Source organism: Festucalex cinctus, chromosome 11, assembly GCF_051991245.1.
Source record: "Festucalex cinctus isolate MCC-2025b chromosome 11, RoL_Fcin_1.0, whole genome shotgun sequence".
NCBI lineage: Eukaryota > Metazoa > Chordata > Actinopteri > Syngnathiformes > Syngnathidae > Festucalex > Festucalex cinctus.
The window spans coordinates 8,506,928-8,522,702 of NC_135421.1; the positions used below are offsets into that span (position 1 = coordinate 8,506,928).

At 41.6% G+C, this 15,775-nt stretch overlaps 1 protein-coding gene and 1 long non-coding RNA gene across 4 annotated transcripts in view; both read left to right on the plus strand.

Annotated features, from left to right (window-relative positions):
* The first annotated feature begins 628 nt into the window (after window positions 1-628).
* Window positions 629-2,683, plus strand: LOC144030839 (uncharacterized). The gene is made up of 3 exons (XR_013287373.1): window positions 629-694; window positions 759-859; window positions 2,367-2,683. It is a non-coding gene; the product is annotated as an uncharacterized LOC144030839 (long non-coding RNA).
* Window positions 2,684-10,470: 7,787 nt separating this feature from the next.
* The window catches only part of kalrna (kalirin RhoGEF kinase a), a 167,302-nt gene continuing 161,997 nt past the window's right edge, over window positions 10,471-15,775 (plus strand). For all 3 annotated transcript variants that reach the window (XM_077537456.1, XM_077537457.1, XM_077537458.1), the window contains exon 1: window positions 10,471-10,773. In XM_077537456.1, coding sequence (XP_077393582.1) covers window positions 10,707-10,773 — 67 coding nt within the window. In that variant the 5' untranslated portion in view covers window positions 10,471-10,706. The remainder of the gene's footprint in view (window positions 10,774-15,775) is intronic.

Sequence of the window (15,775 nt, forward strand, 5' to 3'; positions counted from 1 at the left end):
GTCATTTTCAGTCAAGAGCAAGTTGCAAAATGTGTTTTTAAAGGTAATAATTGTACGTGAAAAATGATGAAAGTATCAAATTAATTATAGACAAAATATTAACTTTTTATTGCTATTAATGGGCTAAATAAGTGAAGTATCCCTTTAATCTTATACTGAAGCACAATTATTGGATTTTTTTCCAAATGTCTTCTATATTCAAAAGCATGCTGTGCCTATGGTTAGGCCTTTTCCCACCATCATTCTGTAATTTGTATATGGTCTTTTTGAGGAAGACGTCATCTACAACCCAACTGGCTTTCAGGAGAATGTATATTTTTGGAAAAGCTATATGAATTATATATATATTTTTTGCCTGTTCAAAGGAGTAAAACCTGATCTTGAGACATTTATGGCATATTTAATTACATTTCTGTTGTCCATTTTTTATCATTTTCCATGGACTATCACAAACAATGATTAAGCTTTTGGGATTTATGGATCGTAAGAATCGGCTGGATACAGATTTGTTTAGTGTGACAAGGTGATTGATTTCACCTGCACTAACTTAACATGATCCTCTATTGGTTAGTCCAGTTCAACGTTGACTATAAAAACTGGCAGATTACTAGTTTGCGGACGGACTCTTTGGCGTGGAGGCCCACCCACTTCCGGGTCTTGCCATCCTCGGCGTTTGTTACCATGTGTGCATCAGGTAGGTTAGCGAGCGTCTTATTGATCGCTTTATTGGTGCGATATATTTTTGTTCTTTTTGGTAGATTGTGCATGCCTGGTTTACCAGAATTCTCCTCCCTGCCCTGCCTTGCGGTCTTCATTGAGACTGTGCGTGAAATGTTGCCGTCTCCTGCGGGTGCTGCGGGTAGGTGGATTTTATTGTATTTGTAGGATTTGATATTAATCGCTAACCTTGTGACAGGGACGGGCGTGTTGTGGGGAGCAGACGGACATCGCCGTTAGATCGCGGCTGCTTTGCTTTGCTTACTTGTTGCTGTGCTGTGTAAAACATTTTGCTGCTGTGTGAAACCTCGCCGTCTGGAGCGCGGCTGATCCCCGTGGTGCCGCACCGCCTTCCCTTCCTCCTGGGCAAGCCTGTTTGGCCTCTCGTCGGTGACAGCCAGCGAACTACTCAGTGGTGTCGCTAATGCCGATGTCAGACTACAGGAAAACAGCCCGATTTCAGCCCGACCGACGTGTCGCCGACAAACGGGGCATGTCGTAAAGGATTTTGGGTTGTCTTGACGTAGCGTCGCCCGTGTAATGTGACACGTTCAACGACTGGTCGCCTGTTGTCCGGGACGGATCACGACGAAAGTAGAATTTTTGCTCGTCTTGACGCATAATGCCAATGTCAGACTACGCGATTTTGTCTTACACGACAGTTGCGCTGTCACATTACCCGACAAATTCGCTCTGTGTCGTAGACGAACACAACAAGACACCCGCCGATCGTGTGTTGTCTTGCCAAGAGAGAAGCGTCGGCCACTGGTTGTCGGGGAGGTGGGACAAAAAAAAAAAAGATGCAGAGACAGGGAGTGTTTGCGTGAATGGAGCACGCATGGGACAAGTGTGATGTGAGCGCATTGCTTGCGTTCCATCCATCCATTTTCTTGACCGCTTATTCCTCACAAGGGTCGCGGGGGGTGCTGGCGCCTATCTCAGCTGGCTCTGGGCAGGAGGCGGGGGACACCCTGGACTGGTTGCCAGCCAATCGCAGGGCACACAGACGAACAACCATCCACACTCACACACACACACCTAGGGACAATTCGGAGCGCCAAATTAACCTGCCAAGCATGTCTTTGGAATGTGGGAGGAGACCGGAGTACCCGGAGAAGACCCACGCGGGCACGGGGAGAACATGCAAACTCCACCCAGGAAGGTCCGAGCCTGGACTCGAACCGGAGACCTCAGAACTGGGAAGCGGACGTGCTAACCACTCGACTACCCTGCCGCCATAACTTTTTATATTTTGTGAAATTCAAGATCAACACAACAATTTTCAGTTTCAAGTTTTATTTTTTCACGTACAAAACTTTTGGCCCCAATTTAACTCCATAGACTACACGCCTCGTCCACGACACGGAGCGAATTTGTCGTGTAATGTGACAGCGCAACTGTCGTGTAAGACAAAAAAAATCGCGTAGTCTGACATTGGCATTACACGTTCCAGTTCGGCTGACTTGGCCAGCGACCTGTCTGCGTGGACTGTATTTTAAGTAGCTTTCTTAAAAATATATATTTTAATATTTCCCTATTGTTCGATTGGGGTTAATTTGGGTGGGTTTGTTGATTTAAGTTGTTTTCGTTGGATTGATTTACTTATTTGTGTTTTTTTTGTTTTTTTCCTTTTTTCCCTTTTTATCCAGGCTCAAGGGTGGTGGCGACCGCTTTTTGTGTGCTGTGTCCCCCTGGTTGTGGGTTCACTTCCCCCTCCTTCACTGGCGTGAGTGTGTGACTGTCACATTTATTGGTGTGTAACTTTTTTTTTATAGGTTTTCTCCCCCCTGTCAAAGGGCCTTGACACAATTGTTGAGCTCTGGACCAAGTTTGTTTTTGGATGAATTAAATACATTTTCATTTTGTGTTCTTTTTGTATCAACACCGTCTCATGCTCAGTGACTGTCGAACCTGTGTGCCTTGTGTTTAAAGGGATCGTTCGGCTTTTTTAACATTAATCTCAATTTGATCCTCACCCCCCATGTGTGCGATCAGCACTGACTTACCCCTGACAGCGTTCGGTGACACCAGTTCTGGTCCGGCGTTGGACGAGAGGAAAATAGTCCAGCAAGCTGGCTGGGGTCTCGGAAATAAAGCGTTTTTCTTCTAAAAACTATTTGTTTTCAAAAGTGTGATACATTTCCATCACAATACTCATTCCTGAAAAAAGTCAGACGCAATTACCGCCAGCCACTACTTTTCTGTTCATTCGTATCACTGCGCGGCGCCCTGTAGAGCACTAACCGACGCACTGCAGCCAGCTAGCTGATACTTCCGCCTTCGAAAAGGCAAACAACTTCAGGCGGAAGGATCAGCTGGCAGCAGTGCGTCAATTCGCTGTCTACAGGGCGCCGCGCAGTGATACGAACGAACAGAAAAGTAGTGGCTGGCGGTAATGGCGTCTGACTTTTTTTCAGGAAAGGAGTATTGTGATGGAAATGTATCACGGTTTTGGAAAACAGTTTTTAGAAGGAAAAACGCTTTATTTCCGAGACCCTAGCCAGCTTGCTGGACTATTTTCCTCTCGTCCAACATCGAACCAGAACGCGTGTCACAGAACGCTGTCAGGGGTAAGTCAGTGCTGATCGCACACACTGGAGGTGAGGATTAAATTGAGATTCATGTTAAAAAATCTGAACGATCTCTTTAAAATCAATTCCTTGGGTGTCTCCCCAAGGTGACGTTGTCAGCCCATTCCATCACATTATTGTTAAGTCGCCACATTAGGAAACCTATAGCTTGTAATTCCTTATTGAGAACTAATCAAAACATGCTTCCATTTAGTCAGTTTTGTAGGATAAGATTACAATATGTAAAATTAAAAATATTGATACCAACTGAAATACTATGATGATGAACTTTGAACAAAGGGCTATTCTCAATGATGAAAAATCAGTTAATTTTATGTGGCTAAAACAAGTAGGGCCCTAAAGCATGCATTGCAAAAGAGAAGTACATTAAGATGCAAAACCTGAATTGTTGCAGTTGACATCTACCTGCGATTATGTGTTTCGCCACAAGAAGGAGCTATTGTTTCTTTATTAGCTATTTCTATATTGTTACGTCTGTTTACAATACCTAATCATCTACTTGGCTATGCTTCCATTCTAGTTCTTCACTTTCTTTTAAAGTAGGATGATATAAAATAATTTTACATGTTTTGTGATTTCCCTTCAAAATAGTCTTTTGACATTAAAATGATTCTGGAACATAAATTTGATTTCATGACACAAAAAACAAGGAAAAATGGCGTTGTACATGGCTCTAGTGCTAACAGAGGCTGAGATCCACCATTCCAGTCTGGCCACCACCAGGTGGTCGTTTTTGAAAACCTATACGTGCCTATATTGCCATATAAAATTACAAAAACTTCTAAAGTGCACAATTTGCTCAAATGTTCACAAATTGCCACTCCGCTAATAGAAAACTTTGTATACAAGCCAACCTGTTGATGATGATAAAAAGGGATGCTTGACAAGTTAATGTGTCATTCTGTGCACGACAGTTCATCGTTTGACTGTCATGTGTACTTCCTCCCACTAGATGGCAGCAACAGCTCATAACGGAATTAAACTGCTATCTCTTGTGCCGTATGTCGAGACGTAAAGATAAACCCAGGACCGCTGTTTTGCTTTTTAGAATGAGAGTATCTTCATAATTGCCTTACCTGGATGAATAAAGGTTGAATAGTACGCCCTAGATAGAATTGTAGTCTCTCTTGTGAGGACAATGAAAGTACTCTAAGGATATCTAATCAATGCTCAAACTCCTTTCCATAGCATAAAATGTTGGAAAGTTTGAGTGTCTGGATTTTAGTTGCTTCGTTGGTCCAAGTCAAATTTATTTATTAGGTCGTTATTGTTGGGGGGAAAAAACTTTTGAATCGAATTTCACTCAGGTGTGAATTTAAATCCAAACACCACATTTTTAGGGTTTAACGTTTCAACACTCAGAATGACATACACTGTAAAAAAATAAAAATAAAAAATAAATGCTGTAAGTCTTTGTAGAAAATCCACCATGATGTGCTAAGTTCTTTGCATATACATATATGTTTAGTCAAAAGAAGAAACAACGTTATGAATTGTCTATAATTTAAAGATATAAATTGCTGCATCATAACAGTATGAGTTCTGACCACGCAGGTGACTGTTCCATTGAGAAATAGTAGCAGATAGCAAAGTAAAGGAGACTGTTCTTGTTTGCTCTTCTGCCAAGTCACCACCTTTGTTCAGATTAAAGTTCAAAGGCCTTTTTTTTTTTTGTTAATTTTTTATTTATTTATTTTTTTTGTAGGATGATATAGTGTTTTATAAAACGGAGGCTAGTTGTGAGAGTTCAGACATACGACTGCATTTTGAGGCTTTTTTTGCAAGTCTGTGGGAACGGGGATAATTTTTGACAATGCTCTTGATATTACGCGAATCATGGAGAGAAACAAAACGGAGGTCACTGTCATATACGTACCCATAGATTTAAGCTGACTGCAGTGAACGCAATGTTTTCAATAGGATGCCGCACAACAATCTGTGACAAGATCTGTCAGACAAATAAACAATGGAGGTTTTCACCTGTTGTAAACGAACTCTGCAGTTAAAGATGATCTTGATTATGGCGTGACAGAGACTATCGATGAACAACAGACTGATGCTTTCTTGTTACCTTCCTGACGTTTTACCGCATTTGCTAATATGTCCTTTTTAATTTGTTTTCACTCCTTTGTGTGCATTTCCTATGTCAAAAGTGTTCAGCAGTATTGGAATAAGTCATCTGTACCCATTTTTGGCACCCTAAATTCAGTGCACCAGTATGGAAGCTTGGAAAACATACCCGACTGAAGAAGAAATATGAATGATGCCATGCAATGATTAGAATTGATCATCAGCATGCCTCACAGCTGTCTAATGAGGAATAATAATATTGTGTGGACACAAGCAGGACATTTTATTTTAAACATCCACTAAGCCGTTGCCGCAATTAATCAACTTGTAGAAACAGCAGGTCTTGATATATGGTAACATGTAAATGTATGCGCAATATTATGTGCAGCGCAACTTGAAATATGTTCGTCTTAACTGCACCTTCATGAAAAGCAAACCACCAAAGACTCCAGAGAGGTCAGCTGTTAGCCGCCTCATGATTCATCTGCTCCGCATATTTTGACAAGAGGAAGACTTAAAAAAAAGAAAAAAAGACTGTTTCCAGTCTGCCCGACGGCAAGCAGTCTATCTTCAAGTTTGACGAGCATTGACTGTGACATGTTGTGTGAAAAATGTGGTGCAGTTATGTTGACATGCCGCAACTGACTCCAAACTTTGTTTTTATTTAGCTCCTGTGGCTCCTTTGACTGAGGAACAACATTATCATGTGGTTCCCTATCACTTTTCTTAACGAAAAAAGAAAAGAAAAAAAGAATCATTTAAAACAGCAAAAGAGTGTCAAATTAGATAATGTTCATTTATGAAATGAACACTCCTGACTACTTTCTCAGTCAAACTAGTCAAAACACATAACAAAACAAGATCACTCAACTTGTAAATAAAAACAAAATGCAAAATTCTTATAACACTGTTAAAAAAATTATGTTTCAGCCATTATGTTATTCTAACTTAAGCAATACATCACTCAAAACTCATTTTCTAGTATCAAAACAATAACATACCCTCGGCAGCGCCATCAAATAAAAATATATTTTCTGGCAAATTGCTACATAGAGCAGCTTTAATGCAAGTTTAAAAGACCGGCTCTTGAAGCCACATTAACGCCATATTAACGCTTTGACCCTCAACATTCATACATGAAATAAACAACTTTATTTGATATTTGTTTGAATGATTGACATTTACTAGATTAAAAAAGAGGAACAGGGTTTTTGATGCATTTTGTAAATGATTCACTGTCAGCATTTATACAGTTTTGTATAGTTGTAGAGTTTTCTAATGCACAAATTATATCCATCCACTTTGTCCTTACACAGATGTCCTTATGCTCCAAATAATACGCATTGTCCTAAGATAAAAAAAAAATATATATGTATCAGCAATAATAGTTAGTCTGAAGGACAATATGAGTAGCGCATGGGTCTATTTAAAAAAAAAAAACTCCAGTGATGGAACACTGTAACTTACTAAGAAGAATTCGCACAGAATAATTTGTTTATTTAATCATTTAAATATTTATTTATTTAAAGTTAACATGATACACATTCTCACACTTTGCTGATCTTAATTTACTAGACAATGACATTTTATTTGCCGTTGCTTTGCTTATAGTTGTCATGACTGTGTTTTGTCTGTTTTGTTTGGGACAAGGGTTATGTTCGGGTCATGACTGTGTGGTCAAGTGTCTGTTTTGAACTGATGCATTCAGCATGTAACCGGCATCCAGTTTCAACTGGTAAGAAGCTATGTGATGTCAGGAATCTTTAATCGCTTTATCTGGTCAGAAACCAATCAGAGAAATCCATGTCAGTCCTGTTACCCACATGTCTAGCCACAGCCAATCTGATAGATTCACTGTCTATATAAACCTGACAGAGAAGTGTGTGTTTCCGTCGGATTATTCTTCTGTTCCTCTGTGCACCTCCACAGCCCAAGTTAGCTATGCGTCTCTTGATTTTAATACATTCTCGTTGTTTCTGGTCTAGTCAAGTTAGTTCCATGCCTCTTTGATGTTATGTGAATAAAGAGTTAAAATCTTATTTGTGTCTGAGTTTTTGGGATCCAATTCCAGAGCAGAACAATAGTGTACTTCTTTCGTGCATTTCTTAGCTAACAACCAATCAGTCAACACCGTTTTGTACACCGCGATTCATGGCCCATTCATTCAAATTATATCCAAAAACCTATTAATTCTTCTCATTTCTAAGCTATTTCTATGCTTTTTACTTAGGTTTGTTCCTGCTTGTATTATGAATGTGTTGAGCAATTTTGTGTGCATTTTATTGAATGACCATGACTAAGGATATATTAAACAATGAATTCTCAGCCATGTTGGTTGCTTGCTGTGATGTGAAAATGATTCAATTAATTGAACTTCACTGCAAGAATCAAACGGTCTATTCTAAACACATCCATCCATCCATCCATCTTCTACCGCTTATCCGAGGTCGGGTCACGAGGGGAGCAGCTTTAGGAGGGAAACACAGACTTCTCTCTCCACAGCCACTTAAACCAGCTCATCCGGCGGGATCCCAAGGCGTTCCCAGGCCAGCCGAGAAACATAGTCTCTCCAGCGTGTCCTGGGTCGTCCCCGGGGCCTCCCGCCGGTGGGACATGCCCGGAACACCTCCCCAGGGAGGTGACCAGGAGGCATCCGAACCAGATGCCCGAGCCACCTCAACTGGCTCCTCTCACACAGAGGAGCAGCGGTTCGAATCTGATTCCCTCCCTGATGACCGAGCTTCTCACCTTATCTCCAAGGGAGAGCCCGGACACCCTGCGGAGGAAACTCATTTCGGCCGCTTGTATCCGGGATCTTGTTCTTTCGGTCACGACCCACAGCTCGTGACCATAGGTGAGGGTCGGAATATAGATCGACCGGTAAATCGAGAGCTTTGCCTTCACCACGACGGACCGATACAGAGTCCGCATCACTGCAGACGCTGCACCGATCCGCCTGTCGATCTCCCGCTCCATCCTGCTCTCATTCGTGAACAAGACACCAATATACTCCACTTGGGGCAGGATCTCATCCCCGACCCGAAGTCGAACGCCACCCTTTTCCAACTGAGGACCATGGTCTCGGATTTGAAGGTGCTGATATTCATCCCAACCGCTTTACACTCGGCTGCGATATGCTCCAGTGAAAGTTGGAGATCGAGGCTTGATGAAGCCAACAGCACCACATCATCTGCAAAAAGCAGAGATGCAATGCTGAGGCCACCAAACCGGAACCCCTCAACGCCTCGGCTGCGCCTAGAAATTCTGTCCATAAAAGTTATGAACAGAATCGGTGACAAAGGGCAGCCTTGGCAGAGTCCAACCCTCACTGGAAACGAATCTGACTTACTGCCTGCAATGCGGACTCTGGCAATGGTCATATAGGGACCGAACAGCCCATATCAGGGGGTTCGGTACCCCGTGCGTACTCCCGAAGCACCCCCCACAGGACTCCCCGAGGGACACTGTCGAACGCCTTCTCCAAATCCACAAAACACATGTGGACTGGTTGAGCAAACTCCCATGCACCCTCGAGGATCCTGCTGAGAGTGTAGAACTGGTCCACTGTTCCATGGCCAGGACAAAAAACACACTGCTCCTTCTGAATCCAAGATTCAACTTTCCGACGGACCCTCCTCTCCAGTTCACTCTGAATAGACCTTACCAGGGAGGCTGAGGAGTGATCCCTCTGTAGTTGGAACACACCCTCCAGTCTCCCTTCTTAACTCATTCACTGCCAATGACAACTATAGACCTAAAAAATCCAAGTAAACAGCCAGTGTTAATTTTGGAAAAAAAATAAAATTAATTCATTAAATTAAATTAAAATTTTAATTAAAAAAAAGAAATTTCAATTTAGTTTTAGTTATAGTCTTCTGACTAAATATAATTAAAGCCTTAGTCATAACTTAGTCACCTGATTGTATTTGAGTTTTAATCCAACCTTTAGTCGACAAAAACAAGGAGCAATTTTAGTCGACTAAATTGACTTCTGGAGGTCGAGACCCAGTTTGTGGTCTCAGTAAGACCAAGACCGATCACTATGCACGATGGTAGCACTTAGCAATGAAATTGTTGTCATTGTTGTTATGAAAAACAATGGGGATTAATCACTATGAATGAAAACAATGAATAACTAAAACCAAAATTCAAATTTCTTGCCAAAATTTGCACTGGCTGTTTGCTTGGATTTTTGACGTCTATAGTCGTCATTGGCAGTGAATGAGTTAAAAAGGGGGACCACCACCCGGTCTGCCAATCCAGAGGCTCTGTCCCCGACGTCCATGCGATGCTGTCGAGGCGTGTCAACCATGACAGCCTCACAACATCCAGAGTCTTTAGGAACTCCGGGCAGATCTCATCCACCCCCGGGGCCCTGCCACAGAGGAGCTTATTCTAAACAGTTTCTTATAAAAAAAATTGTATTCACACATGCCGCCTTGCTGCAACGTAGCTCTGCCACTGATGTTGGTTGATTTAGTTTGCTGTCTACATGGTAAATGGATCAATGGGTTGCACCCTCTAAATTGTGGGCTGGTATTTTGGGTTAAAGTATAGGAATAGAGGTTAAAAAGATGCTGGCCCACTGAGCAATCAACCCTGGATGCCAGATGGCCAGCCCAGTCCTGAGTAACACAGAAAAGAAGACATTTGAATGTAATCCATGTGATTGGTTGGTTTTAGGAAATATATTTTGGTGTGCAGTATCATTTCTTTGAAACTTTTGACACTCAATTAATAAAAAGAAACAAGTTTTTCCACACAAGAGTGTGAATGGCTGACTTAGATGAACTTAAGCATAAACACAGTGAAAAGGCACTTATTTATTTATTTAGCCTATTTTTTTTTAACAAATGAGTAAACGATTGACTCTCATCTTCCATTAATAGTATGATGAAACAAAGTTTTTTCACGCACATTATGTCTGACTCTCATTCATCATGAAGCTCCTTCGTTGCCTGTCGAACTTTAACCAACACATATGATGCTAATAAAGGTCAGTGGACTGAATGGAGAGAGGGGAGGGGATGGGAGGGGAAGGAGGAGGCGGGCGGCTGGAAGGAGGGAGGGGGAGGCAGAGAGACCCTGGCGGAGCAGCGGGGAGGTTGGACGGGGAACAATAGAGAGGAGCGTCGCCAGCCTTCAGGCTCCAAACAATCGCAGAAGGCGACAGAAAGCGAGCCCGGGAGCGGGATGGAGGCCACCTAAAGTGGACCCTGGACATGTGAGGACTAACACCGAGTGGATTTTTGTTGTTGTTGGTACCTCCGCGTCTCTCTTTTGTTTTGACTCATTTGTCGGTGGGGTTGTGTCGAACCGGAATCCGGCATGAACCCCGCAGAAGCGGCCGAGGAGGCGCCCAGCGACCCCGACACTGATGCTTTCTTCAAAACAGGTAGGAAGACCGGGGTGCAGTGAAGGGAGGGAAGGACATGCCCAAAAACTGGGCCAGATATGGGACCTCAACGCCTGTTCTCAACGTGAGGAGGGAAGCTCGTTTGTTGCACATCAGCCTGGTGGCGTTCTGCAGCTTTTAACATCTCTCTGTGTGCTTCTTTGCGTGGGTGCATGTCCACTTTTTTTTGTGCGTGTGTGTGCTCAAATAAAAAGCAATACGACTCCCATGCTCGAATCAGCTGCTCCAAGACGCCAGGAAATGTGTTCCCTAATGTGCAACTCAATGACGTTATCGCAATGATGTTCAAGCCTCTGCAGACGGCGCGTGCGCGAGCGCGCGCGTGTCGTCTGTGTTGATGTCTCCGGTGTTCACGGAGACATCACGTGACGGCGTGTGTATGTATTATGGTAAAAAATATACCCTTTAAAAACCTCTCAACTTTAATTAATAAGGGGCGTCGCTGGAGTGTCAATCAATCGATGGGCTCGCTCTGGGATCGATTGGTTTTCTGGGTCAAGTGCAGAAATTGGTAGACTAGAAATGAAGTACTAAGAAGGGAATGAATAGCAGCTTCACTGCTGAATCTAGAGCATTTTTTGACATATGGGATATGGACCTAGATTTGACTGCTTCTCCGTTTTCTACTGCACTCGTGACTAACTGCAAGTTTTGGGCTTGCCTTGAGACTTGTTGACTTGCTTGAAAGATGTAAGCGCATAGTTACAGTAGTATTCGACAGTGCCCTGTCAGCAAGCCATCCTATGTCAACTTAAGCGGCACTGTGATGCTCTTATCAAAATACCTGCAAGCGGCAGGGCCAAGTTGCCACGGCAACACGATGTGATCAAGTTAAAAGCATGGAGCATACTTCCTGATGGGGGAATGATTTACATCCAAACCAAAGAAAGATTTAATTGTGTTGGTTTCTATTTGGGTTAGAGACAGCATTGATATTCACCGAAATGTGTGCCTTTCACTTCAAAAATCGGTGTACTGTTAATTATGAACTCTGCTGTGTTAAAAATCCCAACCTAGCAAAAACGTATTTTTCTCTTCTTGTGTTTTCATAAAGCCATAACGTTGCATAGCACATATACAGGGGGTGCACATCAGTGGTGCGCCGGTGAACAAGAGGACTGAATGTTGGGCTCAATTTCAAGTATGTCACCACACTTTGGCGCACCAAGAATATGTCAGGTGTGCCACGATGATTGCTTTCGAGGGCCAAATTAAAAAAAAAGCCTAAGTGCTAGGCATGTACAGTATAACTTTTCCCCCCATTTATTTTGACGTCGTGCTCTAGCTTATTTGAAGAAACGTGGTTTCTGCCTTGAATAAGCTGCCTCACTGCGAACAGGGAGGTGCTTATCTCTGCGTCTTTGTGCCGCGGTTTCGAGTTGTTCACAGGGTCCCGTGCTGCAAGTCAGAAGTGGGCATTTAATTTTTCAAATGAGCCATGCAACTCAATTGTGTTAAATCTGAATTTAAGTTTTGAGTTAAAAAAAATTATATTTAAATAAAACAGTAAATTGTGTTGTTTCAGTAAGCTGCCATTGTGTAGCTCTAGTTTATGGAGTTGTTAGGAAATTAATACTGAGAGCTAAAACAAAAACAAAAAAAACAGGAAAATGTTTATTTAGTTAGATTAAAATGGCATTTACAAATATTAACAATAAATGCCTATTTAATAAAGATTCACAAAAAACATTTGTGACCATATTTGTTTCCATTTTCTTTCTTTTTTTTTTTTTTACTAAATGACTAATAGCTACTTGAGTCCATTATGCAAGCCGATTATTAATAAATTGAGGATTCATAATCCTCATGTGTGTACCCGGCCTTACGTTGTATGTCAGTCATGAGGAGGGGCCTATATGGTTAGAAGTAATATGGTATAAAATCTTAATCTTATCCAAAATGGTATTTGTTTGTTCTCACAATAGTTTTCCTCAGTTTTGATTTTAACAATTGAGGACTCATAAACACCACAAATATTCTCAAAATTACACACAAAAAAATATCAATTTAGCTTTGCTTCAAAACAAGAAAATACAGTTTTCTGCTGCATTCAATTTCAATTTATGGAATTAAAAACAGCGGATTAGCTATATAAAGAAAAAGAAAAGCAAATTTTCATTTATTTTTGTGTCTTATTTTTAGTTTAAGATTAACCTGCAAAAAATTTGCTCTAGGAAATTACTAAATTGATCCTCAAATAGTCATTGAGTCATTGCAAAGAAAAAAATTAATAAATCATGCAGTGGTCTTTTTTCTTCCCTTTTTGACAAGCTTGTTAAAACCATCTTGACAGAGAAACATAATATTTTATCAACCAAAATACAGCACCCCCATTTCCAAAATGGTTTGATCCACCTCATTCCTCCCACCTCTTCTCACTGAAGCTATAGGTGCATGTGTGCACTCTTCCACATGGGGAGTTTGAATGAGTAACCCACCCATACCTTTTTAAACAAGGATACAGTATGTGGCAAATTTCTTAACACATTATCATTAGCAGACCGATGCTAATGTTGTTAGTTAGAAATTAGCTGGGTTAGCTATCTTAAAAACAAAAACAAAACATAATTTACGGGTAGTTTGTCCTTTCTGAAATTGCAATGAGAAAAGCACGTGTTTGACATGCTAATGTATTAATAATAAAGCCAAAGTGCTACTGAGTAGCAGGATGCCCATTGTCATTGAAATGCATGTTTGTGTGTGAGTGTACATGCGTTCTTTTGAGCTGTAAAATGTGAACCTCCAGCTCTTGCCAACCTAAACCTGAAGTAGCCATATTTCAAGTTTCGTAGCAGCACATCTGATCCGTTGGTGGCGCCAGAGTGCTCACAGCACAACAAAACGCCGCGTCACTCGCTCGTTTGTGCATCTGGGCATGCGGAGCTCGTTAACAAGGCGCTCATGTATCCATTTCCTTCAAGTTCCCGGCGAGGTCTCGTTAGTTGTCTATTATTCATCTGAAATGTATCTCGGCTCCGCTGCCGCCCTAATGGATGCTCGCTCTGCGTCTTGAGTCCGTCAGATTTAATAACGTCTTTTCCGTGCCAATCCTTCACTTGACACTTTGGCGAGATCAGATTAGTAGTGGTGGCAGTGACTCGGCTCCTTCAACAACCCCAAACTAGCCCTCATGGAGCCTTATAACTAGGTCAGGCCAGTTACTTGCTACTTATTGCTATCAAAATAATAGTAAACTGGCTTAATTTTTTACTTTTTACATTCATGTGACAGTTAAAAATATTAAAATGTTACATTAAACCAGGGGTGTCAAACTCTATACACATCGTATAAATACGTCTTTGGAACACTGTTAATATTTAAAATAGAACATATTTATACGTTTTTGGGAGCAAATGAGTTAATGATGTTATAAGGATTTTAATCCTTCTCATATCTATTGTGTTACCAGTAATTAATTTGTGTCATACTTAACATGTTTATGTCGGTCTATGATTTAAAAAATAAATATAAAAATAAACAAAACGTAACTAAGTTGTGTGTAAAATAATGACATCCAGGACGATTCCCCATACAAGTTGCACTGCTCATCTGAGGAATGCTTGTGAAATTATACATTTATTTGTTTTGATTGTGGCCAGCTGATTAATTGATCTGACATTACAAATTATTTTTTACTTTACAAAATCATCGGGCCTGGTTAAACCCCTTTGCGGGCCTGATCCGGCCCACGGGCCACATGTCTGACACCCCTGCATTAAACACTATCTGTGTGGTTAATAATGAGACTTTAATGAGACCCCCATATTTTTCTCATATTCACTCAACCTCAGTAGTTCCAGTTCTCCTACAAATGTGTGCAAATGAGTCACATGTGCTGCTGAATGAATTGACAAATGCGCACAAGAGGAGTTGATTGCGAGTATGTTCACATATCGGCACACAACAGAAAAATGCTGCATGTCAATGCTAATCAGCCGTTTTATAAATAGAAAGTAGAGTTATCAGTTGGAGACAGGATGTGACGCACACACACATGCCTTCATATCTACATGTTCTCTTTAGCAGACGTCAGCTGCTAAATGCGTTAGCATGTCAATGCTGTCCCTTCGAACTTTACAATTGAAGACTCACCTGTTGTACTAGCAAAGGTTGACGTGTTGAGTTAGAAAGTCAAAGAACAGGATTATAGTTGGCTCTTTGCTGAGAGTTTGTTGGGTCATATAATTCATGGGGTTTCTGACATATTAAGGATGCATATTCAGGAGGGAAACACACTGGGTTTATGTTGTCTTCCGATTGGCTAGCAAGGCCAGCGAATGGGGGCTGCGGCAGCTTCATCATGCTGAGTGGCATCTTGTAGCCTGGACTGAGATGATGTCATCGCTCTTAAATTCACCTCAGATGGGACATTTTAATGATTAGGTGATCTATTTCATCACAGGGTATCAATAAACTCCAACTGAACATCCATATTTGCGTTACATAAGTGCACTCATGATTTATTTGGAGCGTCGAGTGTGATTTCATTGCTGGCTGCAAATGACACTTCAACATGACACAAACATTGTCGGCCCATTTGTAGATGCCAGAAGTTCCCATAAGATTATTCACATGTCAACAAGCTGCAGCATTAAAATGGGTGCATCTTCATTTTCGTACCGGGCAAGTCGAATTTAGGTGAGCAAAAGTAGGCTCGATTTTAGAGTAGCAAAAAGGAGGTCTAACTTGTGGCGCTGGAACATGATGGTGGATTTGATCAAGGCGGAGGCAGACAGATCCCGAGCTCCGTGGACGTATGTGGTGGACATGATTGTATTTTATTGCCACCTTATGCATCACAATGCATTTTGGCTGGACACTTTCATAGACATTGACCTGGGCCTGGAAGTGGTTCAGTCTGCGTGTGTGTGGTGGTTGGAGTGGGTGGAAGGTGTATGGGTGTGTATGTGTGCCTGGTGAACAGAGACATTACACGGCCGGGTAACCAGTAATCCGTTCATTGAATTGGATTCAGGCACAC